Source organism: Atractosteus spatula, chromosome 24 (genome assembly GCF_055471065.1).
Source record: "Atractosteus spatula isolate fAtrSpa1 chromosome 24, fAtrSpa1.hap1, whole genome shotgun sequence".
Lineage (NCBI taxonomy): Eukaryota > Metazoa > Chordata > Actinopteri > Semionotiformes > Lepisosteidae > Atractosteus > Atractosteus spatula.
In genome coordinates this window covers 13,513,616-13,534,423 of record NC_142729.1, presented here as the reverse complement: position 1 = coordinate 13,534,423, position 20,808 = coordinate 13,513,616, and the positions used below count along the sequence as shown (strand labels likewise).

The window sequence follows — 20,808 nt, the reverse complement described above, 5'->3', positions numbered from 1 at the left end:
TTCTAAAGTGTTAAGCAGACGAGAGACCACATGACTCCCCCAGGATGTGATGCTGGTCTGTCACAAGGCATTTCCCCAGCAGTGCTCGTAAGTCTAACTGAACAGGAGCAGTGCTGGTGCCCACTTATACAGTTGGGTGAACCGGAAGAACTGGAGAGACATACCTCATTCAAGGTGCAACAGCAGTGTCTGCAAGGGGCACTCAAACCCTCTACACTGCACCGCCCCAAGCTGTATGCAGTGATGTAAAGTCCACACTCTAGTCTAACAGCTGCTCAGGCTCAAACTCACGCTGCTGTCCAGACTGATGGAAGGTCTGAAGGTTCTCCTCCTGGACTGGAGGCCAGTCTGCCACAGGGTCACCCTCAGCAATGCTGCATTTGTACAGCTGGGAGGACTGGAGCAGTACAGAGGAAGTGTAGCGGGACAGCACAGCAATGGGACAACGATCCCACAACCCTCTGTTTGCAAGACCAGACACTTTACTGCTGCACACTGTCTGTAAGAGAAATAGACAAAATTATTTTTCAGAACAATATGACTTTAGAAATAATCACAGGTTTTCTCCTGGAAGATGTTTTTTTTACAGAAAAATTACAAATGGTTTTATGGTTCAAAATTAATACTTTAAAATATCAGTATTTAACATAAACCCAGCATCTATGAGCATCACAAGGGAGTCCTTTCAATCAGTAAGTAAGAGCTCCATCCTCTTTGAGACAGAAGGAGAGGAAAATGAAAAGAAGATACTGTAAGGCCAAGTAACTATTAATGGTGTTTCTGAAGTCGCTGGGTCACTAGACCTGGCCTCCATGACCTCTGTGTTAGATTCTGTCTTCTCCTCTCTTCCTCAATCAGGACTGTGTTCCCCCCATTGCTGTGCTGGGCTCTGGGGGGGGTCTGCGTGCCATGGTGGCTCTCATGGGGACTTTAACTGAGCTGGGGGCTCAGAACCTGCTGGACACCATCATGTACCTGTGTGGAGTGTCAGGATCCACCTGGTGAGTCTGAGAGACTGGGCTCCAAGATCAGCTATGAGCCTGTGAATTCAGTTCCCATTTTGAATTATAATAATAATAATAATAATAATAATAATATTAATAATAACAATAATAATAATAATTAAAAAATGTATTTTATAAAGCGCCTTTAAAGGTGGCTTCTCAAAGTGCTTGAAAGATTTGAAAGAGCAATAGATCTGTCAGGTGTGCATTGTAACCCTGCAAATTCAGAAGGTTCAGGATTCAGGCTGTGAATTCAGCTGTGCACAGTGCATACACTGGTGAAATGTTTTCTGTGTGTTTGTGTGTCTAACACTGCAGGTGTATGTCCTCTCTGTACCGTGACCAACAGTGGTCCTCTCAAGTGGAGGATGCGGAGACAAAAATGGTGGAAACTCTCAACAATGGAAAATTCAGCATTATAAAAAGTTTGCAGAAAATCATGAAGACAATAGAGGATGAGAACTTTTCTTGTACAGATATTTGGGCGGCAATATTTGTTTACATGGTGGTGAAAGAGGTCAGCATTCTTGTCCTTCTTGTATGTGTGTTTGTACAGTATGTAACCAGTTATATGTAAGTTAAGCTCTCTGTCTCATTCTGCAGTGTCTCTTTCTCCCTGTCTGGGTGTCGGTTTGTGAACTTGTCCTTTTTTCCATAAGATATAGTGTCAGATTTCTCAAAAGTGCCTGCGAAGAGAAAGGACAAATGGCAAGTGACAAAGGATTTATTTTCATGTTCAGATATAAATAGGAAAAAAATAAAATATTGGTGTTAATAATACCAATAACAGCAAAAATCATGGTGATTCTATAAAGCCCTCCAGGAGACAATGAAGTAGAAGGTGTTTAGTACACCTTTGGGGGCAGTTACATTAACTGGCCACTAGACGTCAGGGTGACCCAGCTCTGTGTAGCATCTGTCTTTGGCAGTGTTCAACACCTGCACTCTCAATTGTGATTTACAGTAGCTGGGAGGGAAGCTGGACTGACAAATTGCAGCTCTGTGTTACTCATTTTCACCTTAAAGAGGTGACCTAATCCAGAGAGAGGGGTTCTCTCAAGATGAATTTGAAGTGAGAGTCCCAGCTCCCTTAAAGATATCAGACATCTTCCATAAAAGATAATCATTCACTGAATCTGTAATGGAAAAGCAGCAAAAAGTTGAGTTTCTCATATAGATATTCTCATGAAAATGCTCATATCTGTTGCCCTAGCACACATAGATTGCAAATTACACAGTTGGAAATAGTGGTAGAAATGCTGAATCCCATTAATGTAGATCAACCATTACAAAGAAATTACAAAACTCAGTCTTTGTTAGAAACACGTATTTGTCAGGAAACTGGTAAATTTGCTAACAATATTAATATTTTAACAAACAACTAATCTTTTCAAGCTGTAACATCCATCCATTCATACCACCCATTTTTTATACTTTTTATATTTATGTACATATATCAATATAAAATATATACATACTGTACTTTTTATATTTTTTACATGACCAATCAAGTGCTCAACCTTGCTGTCCTCATCCTTCATCTCATTGAATCTGTGCTCAATCCAGGCCGACACCAGCAGCATCATGCTGTGAGAACTGGTTTAAATTTAAAATATGGACTTTCAGTGACAATGCAGAACAGAATGAGACGATTACATACTCAGTGATACAAATGGTGTAAAACAACATTTACTTTTGTGTTGTTTTTAGAACAAAACCTTCTTTAAATCTACACTGCTTTGTGAATACTTTACAGAGCAATAGCAGGATTGTAAAGTATTAACGATTATATTTTTTAATAGAAAGACAAGAATGATTCAATTAACCCATGAACCAATGATTTTATAACAGTTACAAAAACAGATAGACCATTTGATAGTTAGTAACCTAACTTTATGCTGTAAGGCATATCTCTTTCTCCCCCACAAATATATTGAATGGCTGGATACAAAATTGCACAAAATGCAAGTCGTGAGATTTCTTGAGACTTTTTTTTCAAATTGAGGCATGTGCAACTGAAGCAGCAGTGATTTTACACTAACCAATTGCTGTATTTGTCATTTGGTGAGTACAGAAACACAGCACAGTATTAGGCAAATGTCATCATGTCATATCATTTTCCAAACCACTTTTATACTCTATGGTGTCACAGGAAGCCAGAGCCTACCAGGCAAGCAACAAGCACAAGGCAGGGTACACCCTGGAGGGGGTGCCAGACCATCATACATGGGGACAATTTGGAGGCCACAATAAAGGCTGAGGGGGGAAATTTGTCCTGGACACCAGGATAACTCCAAATCCAATTTTTCACTTTAATGACCACAGAGAGTCCGGACCTCGGTTTAATGTGTCATCTGAAAGACGGCTCCCACTACAGTAAAGCGTCCCCGCCACTATACCGGAGCATTTGGACCCACACAGACCGCAGGGTCCAACAAACACCACTTCCAGCAGCAATCATAGCTTCTGTGGCAGTACAGACCACCTCATCCAGCTCACACTGTGCATATCATTCTTCACCTTCATTTGCATATTAGTATTTGTGTCTCCTCTCATCTCTCACAATACAGAAAACGCTCAATTCAGATCTGTTGTGTTTGTCCTCTTTGTGCCTTCAGCCTTTCATCAGAACTGAATGTGTCCTGTGGCTCTTCTCTGGACTTTGATGGTTATTTATACACACTTGGTTCTTTCCAGATGGACGATCGCAAACTTTCGAAGGAGGAAGATGCAGAAATGACCAACCCTTACCCCATCTATGCTGCAGTGAATAAGTCACAGCTGGATGACAAGGAAAAATACAACAAAGGCAAGACTCCCACTTCATATACTGTATTTGCTCTATAGGCCAACATTATAGGGATGAATTGGCTTAAAAAATATTCTAGGGAATTCTTGTAATATATAATATTACATATTAATGCTCGTAGCAACAACAGCAGTATCTCTCAAAGCAATGGCAGTAGTAGCACTACCAGCAGTTGTAAAAGTATCAACAGCTGCAGCATGAAGCAGAATGAAGTAACAGCTAAATTAAATTACGTTCAACATCATTTATCCCTTACATCTTGCACTAATCAGGGCATCTTGCTCAAGCAAGCTGAGTAAATTTCCTTGCTTAAAAGCACAGCTACTGTGTCTCGACAGGGATCTGAACCCAAACCACAATCGTCCACAATGCTGCACCCAGGGCAGCTGTAGTGGTGTTAGTAGCAAGTGCTTCAGAAGCAGCAACAGTAAAATAAGCAGTTCTTGTGCTTGAGAAGATGGTGGGTGTTTGACATTAGAAACCAAACACCGTGCAGCTTCTTAAATCAGTGATAGGAGCAGCGAGGTAATTTACATAAAGTGATAATATTGCAGTGGAAGTTGTTGGCTGGCAATGTGCTCTTCTTGATTTATTTAAGATTCTTGAATTCTGTTTCTCTGTCTTCCTTTCCTCCCCATCTCTCCCCTTGCAGGGACGTGGTTTGAAATAACCCGTCATGAAGCAGGATACCCTGAGTATGGAGCCTTCGTAGACACCAGTGCCCTAGGGAGTCAATTCCGTGGAGGAAACAAGATAAAACACAAAGATGAGATGGGCATGCTATACTTGCAAGGTCTATGTCCCTTCTTTTAGAAACTCATAGCAGTTTTGTACGTCTTCTATTTTTAGAATGTTATTTTTTCAGGATGGCCAGTATATAATATCTGTGTAATCTAACAATATATTAATAGTTAAAGCTAATATGAACAATATTATTTAAAATTGTATGTCATCAAGGTTATTCTCCTTTAAGGAATGCAGAAAAAATTAATAGGTGAAAGAGTAAGTTTTTAATATACTTGAAATCATTTCTTGACCTTTTCTGTTGCATGACCAAGCGGAAATCCAGTGATTAATCGATTATTCATTATTTTTGTCTCATCACTTATTGATTTGAAGCAGACTGATGTGTTAGGAGAGGAAATAATAGGAATGTTTAATACTTTACAATTACTTAGTAATTAATAAATGAATAAGTAAACAGCTAATAATAATGAGAAGTGTGAAAAAGCCTTACAAAAGATAATCAAATAACTGGTGACCCTGGGAGATTGCAGGGGTCCCTGTGGGATGAAGAAGGACTCACTGTAGTTCATACTGTAGTTTAGTTCAACACTGAACCAGCTTTTCTGTTCAATTCATACTCTTCTGTGTTTCTTCAGGACTGTTTGGAAGTGCCATAGGCGATATGAGGGAGAACGAGAAGTTTATTTTAGGTATTTTAACTTTTGTGCACTTTTTAAACAGAATTCAGTATTATTTTTAATTTTTGACCACCTAATTTGTACTTTTCACATATTGGTAAGGCTGACACACTACTACAGCCGTTGTAGCAACCTAGGGGAAACAGGGTGTGGCAGGAGGAGTGGTGCTGCTCTCAATTAAGAGCACACGAACAGTTACAAACCAGAGGGCGAGTACCTGGCCCCTCTTGCCTTTTTGGAAGTAAGTACAGTATTTCACCCAAGGATCCAGCTTTTTCCTGAAAGAAGCCAGACACATGGTGGATTCCAGATGGATCAGAACTGCAGAGAAAACTAAAGATGCCCTGGTACTGTAAATTCACCTAGTGTACCATCCACATTACTCACCAGAGCTGACTGCTTAGCTTCTGATGGCAGATGAGATCAGGTGTTTGTGTAGGCTGGTGTTATAGTAAGTGGGAATTTACCTAGTCCTTTGGTACAGTATCTCTACTGATTTTCCAGTACTGCTCAAGGAATTCCTGGTCACAGATGGCAGATGACACTGACGTGTTGTAAACTGGCAATATCTACGCTATAGAGTTAGATCTTGTGCTTTAATTGGAGGCTGTTTTATTTGGTTGGGTTGTCTATTTTTTATAAATATATATTTCAGTATAAAAGCCTAAACTTTCTTCATGAAGTGCAATGAAAAGCACAGTTGTCTGAAATGATCCAGGTTGAACTTTGACTTTGAAATGCTCAATGTAGCAAGACTATAATAGTACACTGTAAATTATAGTAAATCAACTCCAGAATGTCAGGGTAAAGCTTCAGAAATTAATTAACTGTGTCTTGTCTCAAACAATACAGGAACTGAGTCCACAGAGCTGAGTCATACTGTATATGGTTCAAGACTTGGTAGTTAGAAAATTAAAACATTTGTCAATTCCTTTTTTTTTCTGAAACATACATGTAGCCATTGTTCTGATTTAAACTCTTTTCATTTCAGAAATGATATACAAATTTTTCCATCGTAAAAGAAATATGAAATTACATGGAAACCTGCACCAGAATTCTGGAGGTAAGAATATTTTCTGATTTTCTTTTCCACAAAAACTGGTGTCTTCTTACTGGAGGTACACAACCTTTTACACATTGAAACAGGTGTGATTATGTGCAACACTAGAGTTGCTTGAAAGAATCAATAATGAAATGGTGGTGAATCAATTAAAATTAGAAATTAGAATATAGTTTCTTCTCACTCAGAGGGATCAATTTTGTCATTGTTTATCCCACTACACCATTTCTTCCTAACTGACAATAATTGACCCAATAATTTGATTCCTCTGGTTGTTAGTGGCTCCTTTGTTTGTTTGAGAAATTTTCATGGACAATTGTATTTCAAAGTGGAAATTATCTTGCAATGAACCCAACATTAACAAAACATTAAAGGGCGTTGTGTCATAGAAATGTTTTAATAAAATACATAAATGTGGGAAATCTCTTACAGATCTGTGACCAGTTTCTGTATGTATTGTGCATTTACAATATATTTGAAAGATCTATTCAATTTAATTTATAAATCATCACTTAATTCTTTTTATTTTTGTTCTTCACCTGATAGGAACTGAAATTGTTAATTTGCTTCTCCATTACATAAAATTACTATAAAGTTGATTATTGATAGGAGGGTATTTGAACTACTCTATGTGGCCCAATTGGATGCTGAAATTGGATCCGTTTAGTGAATGAAGCCACACCTACAGCTTCAATAACATGGTTCCAGGGTTTCACCTTTTAAAGATGTGATTAATCTCTCTGTTGAAGGCTTTGTAATTATGGATTTTTCTTCCACCAGCAGCAAGAACAGGGCAGTCCTGACTCAGATCTACAATATCTGCCTCTTTTCACACTGCAAGCTCTTCCATGATCGTACTGAGACACACTGTTGAAATTGAACACAGTGCTCACTGGATTCAGGGGAAGCATAAGGGACCAAGGTGTAACAGAAAGCCTTGAACTCTTTAGGCCTCCTTTATATATCTAGTATCTGTAATAGCTCTGCACTAATACTAATACTAATTAATACAGAACTTAGTTCTTCCTGAGGCATAGAGTTTATTTCTTCCTTTCTAAACACCAGAGTGAAATATTCATTTAACACATGAGTTATTTCTTTTTCCTTATTTAAAGGTTTTCCATGTCTCACTCTGATTTTACTCCATCCTTCACAGGACCTTTGTTGTTGTAAAACTGTAAAACAAAACTTATTTACCCATGCTTTTTCCTTATATTTCACTTAACAAATTTATTAAACTATTTAAGTTACTGTTTTCTAGGCTTTGATTAACTCCCTCTTAGGATGATCTATCTTTAAACTGTTTTCATCCTTTCTGCACCGGTTCCATGCCTATCCTGCTCCATTCTGCTTCTCTTCAACTCTTTTTCCTTCAGTGTCTGCTTTATTGAAATGGAACTTTAATCTGGAATCTACCTGTATAATTCCAAGGCATATAACACTTAAGGACAACACCAGATTATGATCATTTTTCTTTAATGATTTTCTCATCCTGTTTTCTCACTCTGTCCTAACTTCTTTGAAAATACACAATTAATCAAGTATCTGCTCTAAGTAAGGAAGTAGTCATTAAGCATGTCTACCATCCCAGGGTCAGCTTCTGACATTCCTACTGTTTTTCCAAATCTGCATGAGGAGAGGTCTAATCTCCAACAATATCCAGTAGAAGTATAATCCTTTTCTGAATTTGGTAGTCTGTAACATCATGCACTGTGGTTTTATGTTTCAGCCATACAGGTTCTGAGACCTTGACTTTATCTGGCTTGAATTCTGTGCCAGAACGTTGGTTTTGAAGTTTAGAGCTAGTCCTTCTCCTCTCCCATCTTCCCATCTCTCCTCAATGCAGTGTCCACATGAATATCCCCTTTGTTTTGCATTTCTCTGTTTTGCATTTTTGCATTTCTCTGTTAATTCTTTGTCATAAGCATATTGGTATGAAAACCTCATATGACCACATTTGGAAATAAACTCACAGTGGGTTATCAATAAATCAGAAGGTATCTCTGTCAGAATTAAACCACAGAATAACTCGCCCTCTCTTCTGTTCACAGGGAGACCCTCCTCTGAAGATGTGTTCTCTTTTTACAATGATGTGGAGGAAGATGAGGAAGACCTCCATTTAGGTAACAGTAAATCTAGTTGAGTCACATGCACTCAGTGTTGATTTGAGAGTTTAGGGGTAGTCTTAATATACCCACAATAATCCATTTCCGGGTAACTGTCTTTCAAGCCAAGACTTCCAAGTGGGTGCTCCCACTCTGGCCTGTCTTACAGGTGACAATATGAGTCAGTAATGACTGAATGCCAAGACTGGTACAAGAAATATCACACCTGAAGACTCTGTACATCCCCCACTGTCAGATCCAGGCAATCCCACGTTGACTGTATCTTGTTCAAGCTAAGGTTCACTCAATCACTGATCAGGAGATGAGTTCTAAGTTCTCATTCAGTGTTCCCTTTTCTCTGTTTTTCTTATCTGCACTGAGCTCCCACATTGCCTGAGGTCTTCACAGCTGGATCAGCTACTGATCAAACCTGCTAGTTTGGAGAACAAGACCCTATAATCACAGTACATTGTTAGACTAGGAAGAATAACAGTCTATGATTGAAATATATTATTAAGGCTATTCTGCATCACAGCCGTAGAACATTGGGGCTCTGTTCTCTTTCTGCAGTCCTAGAGTGTAGAAAATGCATTTGGTGATGTGGTGATATGTGGGGTATTTAGAATAATTTGCTGTGTTTTCTTTCCTCTGACCAACTGGGGCCAACATGATAACTTACAGTACACAAAGAGCTCAAGTAGCTTTCACTGTCTGTCAACTAGCAACTTACAAGTTTCCACAGTTACCACAGTTCTTTAGCTGAAACTTTTTTTAGAAAAGGCAGGTTTGATCTTTTTTAGAAAGCACTCTACTGGAAAATAAGCCAATGTAGGGGTTCGTAGAGGCCTGGTATTCTCTAAACACCCCAGTATATCTGTGAACACATTAATATAATCTTTTCTCTGGGATATGTCTGTACTTCATAACTTCCAGACCCTTACCTGTTCCAAACTTTTTGCAGTTATTTTTCCATTTCAAGGCTAATTTAGTTTAGAACTTTTCTGTTGTGTTTGGGAGTATCCCTGTTAGGACTGTAGTTCTCTTGAAGTGACAATTTCAGCCTGCCTACTGTACACAGGCTCCTGCTTGGCTGAGTTAATGGCAAATCTGAATTATAAACTTCAATAGTGAACTGACAGATTTATTAATGTATTAATTTTCTATTATATTGCTTATGCTTTACATTATTAGCTATTGAATTAGGCCTAGATGCAGGATTCATATAGCACACTGCCCCTTTTTATAGCTATTCACTCTTTAGCTTTCCAGTAAGGGAAACAAAATGTTTCCATATCTGATTTCTTTCTAAACTTGTACTCGAAGTGTGGGTCTAATTCACAGGTGATGAATGTGAAAAGAGTGCTATGATCTTTTGGCTGCTTGACCTCCATCGGAACTTCCTCTGTGGCAAAGACTGCAAACACATCCTCGACTCTATGAAGAACAGTGTCAAAGGTATGCTTCTCTTACATGTGAATTACCATGACTTCAGAATGCAATAAGGGTTACAACTGAAAGGAAACTTTTCCCCCCATCTGCCTCCTACCATGTGTGAGACTCTTTTATTCTGTTTTTTCTGTCCACCAGATGAAAAGGTGATACACGAGTTGGTCTCACTGATGTATGATACATGGGACATCGTCGGCAAGGACATCCAGCAAAGAATGATATCAGCTCTTTCTGAAGCTGTCTTTTACCATTTTGAAGGCAAGTGTGTCTCTTATTCACCTGAAATAAGAGAGTTAGTGATGCTGTAAGAATCTGGCAATCACAATGTTTTACAGAGATTGCTCATAAGTTATGACAAAAACCCTTTAACACTGCATCCATAAAGCATCAGCAGCACTTACCAAACCTCCACCAACAGAAAAATCAACTGAATCATGAAATAGAACAAGCCTGGAAGCTGTTACCAGAAGACAAAAAAAATTGCTGCACATAAAACAAAACTGTGTAAAAATAAAAAAAAAAACATTCCCTTCCAATTCCTATACAGTAATACATTTTAATTTCCACTGAATTCTTAATTATTTAAAATAAGTTCTTATTTCATTATTTTAACATTTCCTATTGTAGACAATTGGTCTATTTTCACTTGTGTAAAGACAGCAATGGGTTCTCTAGCATATGATTCAGTACACAGCAGCCCTTCTCACTGTCTGCTGAGTGTCAGAAGTCACACGTAAGGAACTTGTCACTATCTTGCCTCTATGAAGAAGAAAGGAAACAAAATTCACAAATATGACGACAACAGGTAGTGGTGGTTTGAATTTTTATGCTTACATTCTTGTGAGAATCAAATAAATGCAGAAACAATACTAAACATGGTACTTCTTTGTGCTCTAAAATTCAAGTTACTACATTGCTTAACTGTTGAATTTCATAGAAATATATTCTGGTCTTTTAAAGTACTATTTTACCACTAATACAGACTTCGTAACAATCTCGCTGCTACATAAGATGCCCACATAATTTAATACAAGTGGAATGTGTTTGGCAGCCTTTAAAAATACTTGCATTTCTAATTTAATGTTTGGTTTCACGTTCATTTCAGAAGAAAATGAACAGCTCATGGTCACTACGCAAGCAACAGAGAATGCAGGTAAGTAGGTTTTGGAAAATATACAGTTCTATGATTTAGATGTACAGGCACCCCTCACTTCACATGATAGCTTTTACACACCTGAAGCACTAGCCAGCCAAACACAATCATACTACATACATACTAATCAAACTAATCAATACTACAGTATAACTATGGTTATAATACCATAATACTGTAGATTATGGATAATTAATACATGAATTATTTCTGGGGGGGAAACACAACAGATACAGAAGCACAGAGAGAGACTGGGGCAGTTAATATCGAATTGATTGCTCTTAGTGTCATATAAAAATAGTTATAAGACAGTAGAAGTCATTGGGCCCACCTATACAGATTGATAGATAAATAGCATATAGTTTCATGAATCCAGAGAAGGAGGAAAGGAACACAAATGCCACTGACACAAATACAACTGGGTTTTCACTATTGATTCTGTAGACAAATACTGGGCTAGTTCTTTGAAGGAAAGCCTTTGAGGGCTTTGGAGTATCAGGTTTCTTCACAGTTGTCTCTTCTCAAGATGACATAAGGCCATGTCCTTTAGTATATCAGTGCAGGACATTCGTATAAGCCTTGGAGTGTATCTGGTTGATCTTATCTGGTCTGATTCCAGAGCAGCAATCTTTTGTAGTGTCGTTCATTTCAGAAAATCTCTAGTTTGTTTGTTTAAATCTTGCTTGTCTAAGCTTGCTTCTTAGTCTTCACTGATTTCAGTCTCCAACAAACACTTCTGGGTCAGCCTGTTTAGTTATTTTGTGAAAACCCTAGCTCATTGTTCATGTGTTGGCACATACAGTGTGGTGTGTACAGCTGGCTACAAATTGTAATCATGAAAACAAATTCATTAATTTGGTACATTAATTTGTTAAATCGAATAACTAAACATGAAAATTTTGAATTTGATTTGTGCAACAAATACTGACTGTTCACTTGCATTTTTGCTAAATCAACTTTCAGTTACATTGTATCAAGGGTATGAGTACTTTTGGAGAAAACTGTTCTGTATGCACACACAGACCTTCTGTAGTGACTTTCAAAGTGACGATAGCATCTCAGTGAATTAGTTTGGATTAAAATACTGGATTTTTAACTTGGCTAAATTTTTCAATTGGTGTCTTAAATGCATTTCCAGAATAAAAAAACAACAATTTTATTCCTTCCTCCTCTTTTTCTAGCAGCCACTAATACAGATTTGAAGGACTGAGTTCTGACAAGTACAGTATTTCCACTGGACATTTTATCATGTCTAAACTAAAGTGTAATGGAATTTCGTCAGTGTGCATCACTATATTTAGAGGATCAGGCTGGCAATAATGTTCTGATGATATTTATTTGGCACAATGGCAATTACTGTAAACAACATGTTTAAACAGCAAGATAGAGTGCCATCATGTTGATTTTAATTTATGCCTATGTGGCATTTTGAGAGGTAAAATATACACATTAAATTACCTTAAATGGTGAATCCTGTGTTTTTTGTCCAGAAAAGAAATGACTGAAGGTTAAAGGTCATTGTTCCTCTTGGTTAGATGAACCTACTGTACCATAACAGCAAAATATGGCTATAATGTCAACACCAAAAGAATCCAGTTAATACAAGAACTCTGTCCAAGAATGTAATCTTTGGGAATAGTAATTGCTCAATAGAATCATATTGTCTACTGGATTGTACCAGTCTTACATGCTTGAAAATGTTTGAACTTTTCCTGCCCAGAAACAACAGGTCATGTTTATCTATTTTTTCAGCTTTTGCTGTGTGCCCATTCATCATTCCCTACAAGCTTTTAAAAATATTTAGCTGCTGGATGTGGGGAACCAAGTACAACTTCCTGCATGAATACCCCAACACAGGTGAGACTCCAATATAGTGCAGCTGCACAGAAAATAACTTGTAACAGTGCTTAGGACTGGTTCCAACACTGAAACAGGTCTCCAATCTACTAGTCAGCTGTTCAGGACTAGGCCAGCTGTAACTGTGCTTTCCCCAAGTAGCTGCAGACAACTGGCCAAACACCCATAAAGTTAGATGGATTTAGCTGGTCTGGGTCCTCATTTGACTTGACCTGCAAGGCACCTCACAGAGAGACACCCCACACCTCCCATCAGCACAAACTCTCTTGTAAAGCACTATAACAAATTAGTGAATGTCCCTGAGAGATGGACAAGTTAAAAAAGCTTGTCCACAGGTCTTTATTCTTCCCATTTGTATGTGAGCCAGCAGCTGAAATCTTGAAGTGATGATGTAATAATCTGAATATGCTGAATTTTAGTATTGTATCCCATAACACAATACAGCATTATGCTTATTGTGGTGAATTATGAGAACCTAGTAAGATGGTGCCTTTATCCAGGACTACTGTCATTCTGATACTGAACTGAACCTTAAAAATTAATCAAGGAAACACTTACATTACACATTGGAATGGTATATAAAAAATAACTCAAAGAGCAAAGCAATTTCACAGAACTTAAAAAATTGGAGAACCATAGCAGGATGAACTTGTAAAAGTTTAAGACCAACCTGTAACACTGACTTTTATTTCTTAAAATATTGCTGTTAGCCACCTTTTTCAATTTTTAAACTGTGAATCCATGGATTTCATGGATTTGCTGTGTCATAAGATCAGATCTCCTAGAACAGTTCCTAGTACAGTGGCTTCTTGCCATTTCCTGAATACACCTCTGAACTCTTTCTCTTGTGTTTACACAATCCCTAGATAACAGCCTCCCCAGCAAGCTGGTCAGTGAGGACAAAATCTACCTCATAGATGCTGGTCTGTCCATCAACAGTGCCTACCCACTGGTCCTGAGGAGAGACAGGGGAGTGCAGCTCATTCTGTCCTTTGATTTCAGCGATGGAGACCCATTCATGGTAAAGTACATCATACTAGGTGACGTCATGTTCTGCTGTCTTGAGTTCACACTTCAGTGGCCCAGGCTCAGGCTGTAGTAGGAGCTCCTGTAGTCTAGGTGATTATTCCCTCAGTTACAGTGTAGGTGTGCCAATGTCAGATTTCTATTTCAAACTGCTCTACCATAAAGCTGGCCTTCGACAAGCTGGTAGCCAAATATTGGCCTAATTCTGGGTTTCTGTGAAGATGCTGAAGTACTGTACCTACTGTATCTCTAAGGTTTCACCAGGTACAGTACACATTTAAACATCAGTGCCTCTTAATTTTACTTTCTGGATTAAAGATCCATAAGTGTATAATTTGCCCATATTTTTTCTAGTTTAAATCAGGTTAGTTATGCAAAGGGCTTTCCTATTAATAATAGGAATAGAATAGAATACTATAGGAACAGAATAATAATATTAATATTCCTAATAATAAATAAAGTTATTGGATATTCAGTCTGTGCACTCAAACTGTAGTTTCTTATAACCAAATAATAAATCCACAGTTTGCCTGGATAAAAAAAAATTAGCTATGCTTTTGTTTTTCTGCAATTGTTTATTTTTTCATTTTATTACAATGTAATGACCAAATGACTGATCAGTTGATGACAGTGAGGGTGGACAGTCTCTGTGTTTTTTCTTCCTTTCAGACTGTCACCGAGGCAGCTCAATACTGTGAAAAGAACAAAATTCCCTTCCCACCCATTCCAGCAATGAGTGAGGAGAAGAGCTGTCCATCAAGCGTCTACATCTTCAAGGGTGAAAACACCCCCACTGTCATGCACTTCCCTCTCTTCAACAAGGACAACTGTGGAGGCAAGTGAACCAGCAGGCATTTTAGATTTCAGCTACAGGATTCATGTCACTGCTGTGAGAAATTCACCACTGGTTGGTGAAAGACAAGACTTATGGTTGCAAGGCAACCCAGTGTTAATTTGATTATTAATATTTGATATATCTAATGCCTTACTTAAGTTGAATAAAATGTCTATTAGATATAATTGTATTTTAGCCATACTTGTAATTTTGGTTTGGTCAACTAAAAATTAACTAAAGTTCACTTACAGTACTTTTAGCCAACAAACTGAATTAGTTTCAGTCACATTTCAGTCATGCAGTTAAATGAAGTTTTAGTCTAATTCGTTAGTCTTTGGAATATTAAGTTTTGCAACATGGTGGCACATGGTGGCATTGCTGCCTTGTAGTACTGGCACCCTCTTTACTTCCAGACCTGGAGTGCTATCTGTGTGGAGATTCCTCCCACAGTCCAAAGACATAGTGGTAGGTTCACTGGCTTCAGTGAAAACTGGCCCTAAGTGTACAGGTAAGTGTGTGTCTGCCCTGTGACACCCATCCAGGGTGTACCCCACGTTGTGTCTGTTGTTTGCTAGGATAGGGTTACAGGGACTCTGGTTCTCCTGTTACCCTGAATTGGAAAAAAAACAGTTTGAAGATAGATGGATTGTACTTTTTTTACTTCATTGCAGTAGTCATAAATGGATGGAATGTGCTGAAGTACTGAGTAGATTGAATGTTGAGTTCAGCAGAGAGACCCCATTGTGTGAAGACCAAAGAAAACATATAGTAGTGTAAATCTGAAAATGATCACAGAAAGCAAAAATCATATCAGGCTATTACATCATAATGCAAACGTTTGTACTTTCACTGTTGCAATGCAAAACGTGATTCTTACATGATTTCATACGATTGATAATAATAATAATAATAATAATAATTGCTTACACTTATATAGCGCTTTTCTGGACATTCCACTCAAAGCGCTTTACAGGTAATGGGGACTCCCCTCCACCACCACCAATGTGCAGCATCCACCTGGATGATGCGACGGCAGCCATAGTGCAGCAGAACGCTCACCACACATCAGCTCTCAGTGGGGAGGAGAGCAGAGTAATGTAGCCAATTCATAGATGTGGATTATTAGGAGGCCATGATTGGTGAGGGCCAATGGGAAATTTTTGGCCAGGATGCCGGGGTTACACCCCTACTCTTTTCGAGAAACGCCCTGAGATTTTTAGTGACCACAGAGAGTCAGGACCTCGGTTTTACGTCTCAAAGCAAGAGTCTTTGTGTCTCCTGCCTTGAGCTTGTTGCTTGCTGGGACGAGCTACCCCACAACCCTGTGGTAGATAGGATGGTTGGAAACTGGATGAATGGATACATTTTCAGTTACTGTACATTGCTTCACTGGCATGAATATTTTTTTGGGAAACTATACAGCCATTCAAAATGTGCATCAGAACTCATTCTCATGGAAAGCTGGCTGCACCATGTAGCAGTGTGATTCAAGAAGTTGAATCATCCTGCCAAAAGAATCTTCACTGGCCAAGATAGATCAATAAGTGGTGTGTTAGATGTTAATAAAAACATTAGCTCAATATATTCTGTTGTCCTACAGTATGCCTTTAAATCCTCTTAAAATGGAATATTAATATGGAATCATAACTAAAGCCTTACTACAGGGAAATGTTGGTAGCTGAAAATATATTTCCTTGGTAGTGGTACAAGTAGATGAAAATAAAAAGTGTGCTACCTTTTATAAAAAATAATCAATCTACCACAAGTGCCATCTATCATATTTCTCTGACCAATGAAAATTCTCTGAGCTGTGTGATGTATCATTATGTAGCATTATGACAGAGTCATTTTACTGCAGTATTGAGTTTTGATGTGCAATCTGAGTGGCTGCCTCAGTAATTATACAGCTAAACGAACAACATCCAGCCTTTTGGGTTTCACTTCCTGGTTAAGTCCCCAAGGAAAAAGAGCCTCTGCCGTAAGATGACTATTGTAGGTTTCTGCTAAGAATCAGGACTCCCATGGGTACTACTTACTGTAGTTCTGTTTTTCATCATTCACTGAAATGAACAATAGCTAATTGACAAATATTTTCTTCTTCATTTTGACAACTGAATTAATACTACAAGGTGTTCCATGACTTTAATATGCTTTCAAACAGCAATGCTGCCCAAATTTCTTTGAAATGACTGAAGAACTATTATGTGCTGACACACAGAGTAATTTTAAACCCAGTGTATCAGAGATCATTCTCTGCAGGCTCTCAGGCAACCTCCTCCTGTTTCACCAAAACTCCAGGCCATCAGCCCTCCTATCTATCCCCATATGCTCTGGTCTAATCAAACAGGAAGCACTAAGTCTTTTGAGACTACCCCAAACTTGCCACTTATCAGAGACATGCAATACAATAACACAACGCAAAATTCCCAGGGCACAGCTTTGAACAGAACACTACTCTAAGAGTCAAACATTTATAAGCAAAAAAAAAAATAATACAGCATTACCATGTTCCTTAATGTCTTCACCAATATTGTGTTGTACAGTATTTCACAACATTAATACAACAAAAGCCACTCATGCAGTATGAAACCCAAATCTTTGATTTTGTCTTAATAACCTCCCATTGTTTTAGGAACAGCTTTACAGAGTCTAGACTTTAATAATTCATGCAATGTTTAGATATGCTCAATATTTTCTGTATTTTGTGGCATCTGTTTTCTTAGTTTTCTGTCAGACTCATCCCAGAAATGTACATTCATATATAGAAACAGACTTCAGAGAAAACAAGACCTGCAATGTAGCTGAGTCCCCCACCTGGATGCTGTCCTGTCTTGCACCCTGTGATTCCTGGGTTGATATACCTGTAGCCCTTACCAGGAATAATTGGCTTTCTAGTAATAGGTGAACAAATGGAATGTTTTAAAAATGCTAAAATCTGTTTTCTGGAGAATCGCATAGAGTAACACTTTGAAAAAAAAAGATTGATTGGGACCCTTTTAGTAGTTTTTATGTCCAGTGGTAGTAATAATAATAATAATAATAATAATAATAATAATAATAATAATAATAACAACAACAATTTAATCCTGAATGATTTGTGCTATTGAAAATTATTTGTTCGTTAAGGGATTACCAGGTGAAGTGCTGTCAGTATTTCTCTAGATCTGCTGCTGGTCAGAATGGCTGCTTCAGGTGAGCAGTTCACTGGTGGATAAACAGCATCTCCACCTACAGTACTAATATAAAGTACTTTGGTATCTTTCTGAATGATAACTAACAAGAAACAAGCTGATTAAATAACCATGGACAATAAATGACAAAGTAAAACAAGGTTAAGGTTTACTTTCAGGTAGACCTTAAAGGGGAGCAGCCACAGAGCTGGAGAAGCAGGGAAACGAACTTGTCAGAACTAACCTTCTGATGGACTCAAATTCTTCTGAAATTGGTCACAATAACAATGAGCACAACAGGCCAGTGAGGTCTATTCTTAAATTCTGGGTCAAAATCCAACATCCTTCCACTGACCATCATCATTCTTTCCTCAGGTGAAGAAAAGATTGAAGCGATGAGGAACGCCTACAAAACTCGCAAAATGTCCTACAGTGAAAATGAGCTTCAGGATCTCCTGAAAGCAGCTAAGAAGAATGTTGAGATCAATAGAAATAAGATCGTCGCTGAGATTCAAAATGCTGTGGATGCAAAAAGGAAAAAGAAACATCAGTAGAATCAAAATATGACAACAGAAGAGTTCAGTGATTCACTTGAGTTAGTAGTATAGAGGAGCCGAGGGGCTAGGGGTGTTCACTGTTTGTTTTGTGTCCTAACTGGTCAATCACTCAATTTTTTAAGATTTTTATACTTTTTCCAGCAATAAATACAACACTGTCAGAACAAAGCAAATGGTGCTTCAGCAATTGCAATATAGTGTAGTATAATGGACAGTTTATTCCCTTGTAAAGCAGGTTAAAAGTGATTCCATCTGTAAGTCTGCATTATAGTGATTGAGAATAATTTAATCTCCTTTATTTCTTTAATAATTTCAGGCCAGTGTTTTTAAGACAATGCCATATGATCAATATTTTAAAACTTTTGATTCATTTTTAATCGCTATCGCTTTCAGAGTCTCTGCTGTGCAGTGTCAAACCACAGTTTAAAAAAAAAAGTTCAGATTTTTATAAGAAAAATCAAAGAAACAGTTTTAACTCACCTAAGGTAAGTGGACCTGCGCTGGAGGAAGGTCCTGGCTGTTCCTCTTTTTGTTTCTAATCTAAACAGTCAAATAAACAATTAACCTCATTATTTTATCCTTCAGACATATGCAGGATGTTGCTTATGTTTTTTTTACATTTAACTCAACGCAGTGACTTCAGAAACACCTCAGAGACAAGTTAAAAGTAATATACTTAATGAGTTTCATTATTTAACTCACCATGTTACTGCGAGCTCAGGCTGGAACAGAAAGCAGAGGACACTGGGGCTGAAGGTACCAAGACAGACACCACTATTTACACAGCCACTGTCACAACTCTCAGACCATGAAGTCACACAGTGTATAGTCAAGTGAAAGTTGGCAGAAAGAACAATCAAGTGACCATGCAAATGTTTACTGGCTCTTTAGTTCTAGAGGGTAATTTCCACATAATAGTCTCAGACAAATAGCCCCGATAAACTTTTATTTCTATAGCTTGCAAATATAGAGAACGATCTTAAAATCGATATGATACATAACCTTTGAAGATAATCTAACCCATGAACAAAGTTATGTTTTTGGACAAAACTTTAAAGGTATTATCAGTCACCTGTACATTGAGAACACCTGTATAATGTTTAATTTGTATTGTTTAATTTAATGAATTACAGAAAAGGAAAGGTACAACTGTCCTTTAAGGAGTGAAATGTTTGCAAAATGCTCTATAATTTACTTAGAGTAACAATCACCTGTTTAATAATGACCTGATCAGGACATTTTGAAAATAAACATTGAAAATAAAGAACTCTTTACTATAGGCATTATTAAGTGTTAATTATGTTGTCTTAGATTGAATTTTATGTTTTAAATGTAATAGGAAATATTGGAAATATTGAGAAGAATGCATCTTACTGGGCAGAATTACCTTCTTTAACAGAAGAAATAATATCCTTCAAAATACTGTGAAGTGTAAGAACTGACTTTACAGTATGTTTCACAAAATGGAGAGTAACCAAGAAACTATAAAAATGGCAACACTAATTTAAAATGGAATCGAAACAATTAAATGAAATTTCCAGCACCTCCTCAGGCTATCCTGTGTCTTTATCTTCACTCTCAGCTTCTGCAGGAGGTCCCAGCTGCAGCAGTTCAGTCATTGTACAGTCCTGTTGAGGGAGATGTTTGTAAGGGTGTGTAGCACAGTATTTGTACCAACATTCTTTTGGGCAACTGTAAACTCTGACAGCAATAATCTGCTGCATCTTCAGCCTGGACTCCTGTGATGGTCAGAGTAATGTCAGTCCCAGATCTACTGTCACTGAAATGCTCAAGGATCGCAGTCTAATGGGTTGTTTCCTGATAGATCAGGAGATAAGGAGCTTCTCCAGCCTTTGTACCAGGCTAGCCAGTGCTTGAAAAAAAATGAAAAGGAAAATAATAATAAATGTGTCAGAAAAATATTGAAAACACTAATTCATTAATGGATTTGATTTCAATATATTTTCTATTAATGTATTATTTTCACATGAAATTAAACTAAAATATTTAAGTCCCATTTCTACTGTTACACTGTGGGGCAGTGATTAGCAAAGGGATGGACCCTATGCGGGCAGGATATCACAAAACACTGAAGCAACAGAAAATCCAGGGTCATGGTCAAAGACTAGAAAAATGGTCAAGAGCCAAAAATCTAGGAGAAACTTAGCAAAAGGTTTCCAAGATGAATTCCAAAAATCGTGTTCAAGAGGGTAACCAAAAGTCCAAAAACCAAGAAGGATTCCAGAGAAGATAACACAATATAAGGCCTGTAGCTCAAGAGGTCTGCACCAATACTGAGCACTGAATTAACAGGGAGAGTGTGGTTAACCTAAGCCTCTCCCGAGTGGATGAAGTACTT

General features: G+C 37.8%; 1 protein-coding gene across 1 annotated transcript; it reads left to right on the top strand.

Moving 5' to 3' along the window:
• Nucleotides 1-894: 894 nt before the first annotated feature.
• Nucleotides 895-18,446, top strand: LOC148815939 (cytosolic phospholipase A2 gamma-like). The gene is made up of 13 exons (XM_088904792.1): nucleotides 895-1,001; nucleotides 1,323-1,521; nucleotides 3,702-3,813; nucleotides 4,466-4,606; nucleotides 5,196-5,249; nucleotides 8,349-8,420; nucleotides 9,744-9,857; nucleotides 9,990-10,109; nucleotides 10,957-11,004; nucleotides 12,757-12,861; nucleotides 13,728-13,882; nucleotides 14,557-14,722; nucleotides 18,268-18,446. The coding sequence occupies exons 1-13, from the start codon at nucleotides 910-912 to the stop codon at nucleotides 18,444-18,446; spliced, it is 1,557 nt and encodes a 518-aa protein (XP_088760918.1). The 5' UTR covers nucleotides 895-909.
• The last annotated feature ends 2,362 nt before the right edge of the window (nucleotides 18,447-20,808 follow it).

Excerpts from the sequence above, each read along its gene's own strand:
- LOC148815939 (XM_088904792.1), top strand. The coding sequence starts at position 910 with ATGGTGGCTCTCATGGGGACTTTAACTGAGCTGGGGGCTCAGAACCTG. Across the intron at positions 8,421-9,743 it reads TGAGGAAGACCTCCATTTAG|GTGATGAATGTGAAAAGAGT; the intron begins GTAACAGTAAAT and ends TCTAATTCACAG. Across the intron at positions 14,723-18,267 it reads CAACAAGGACAACTGTGGAG|GTGAAGAAAAGATTGAAGCG; the intron begins GCAAGTGAACCA and ends TTCTTTCCTCAG.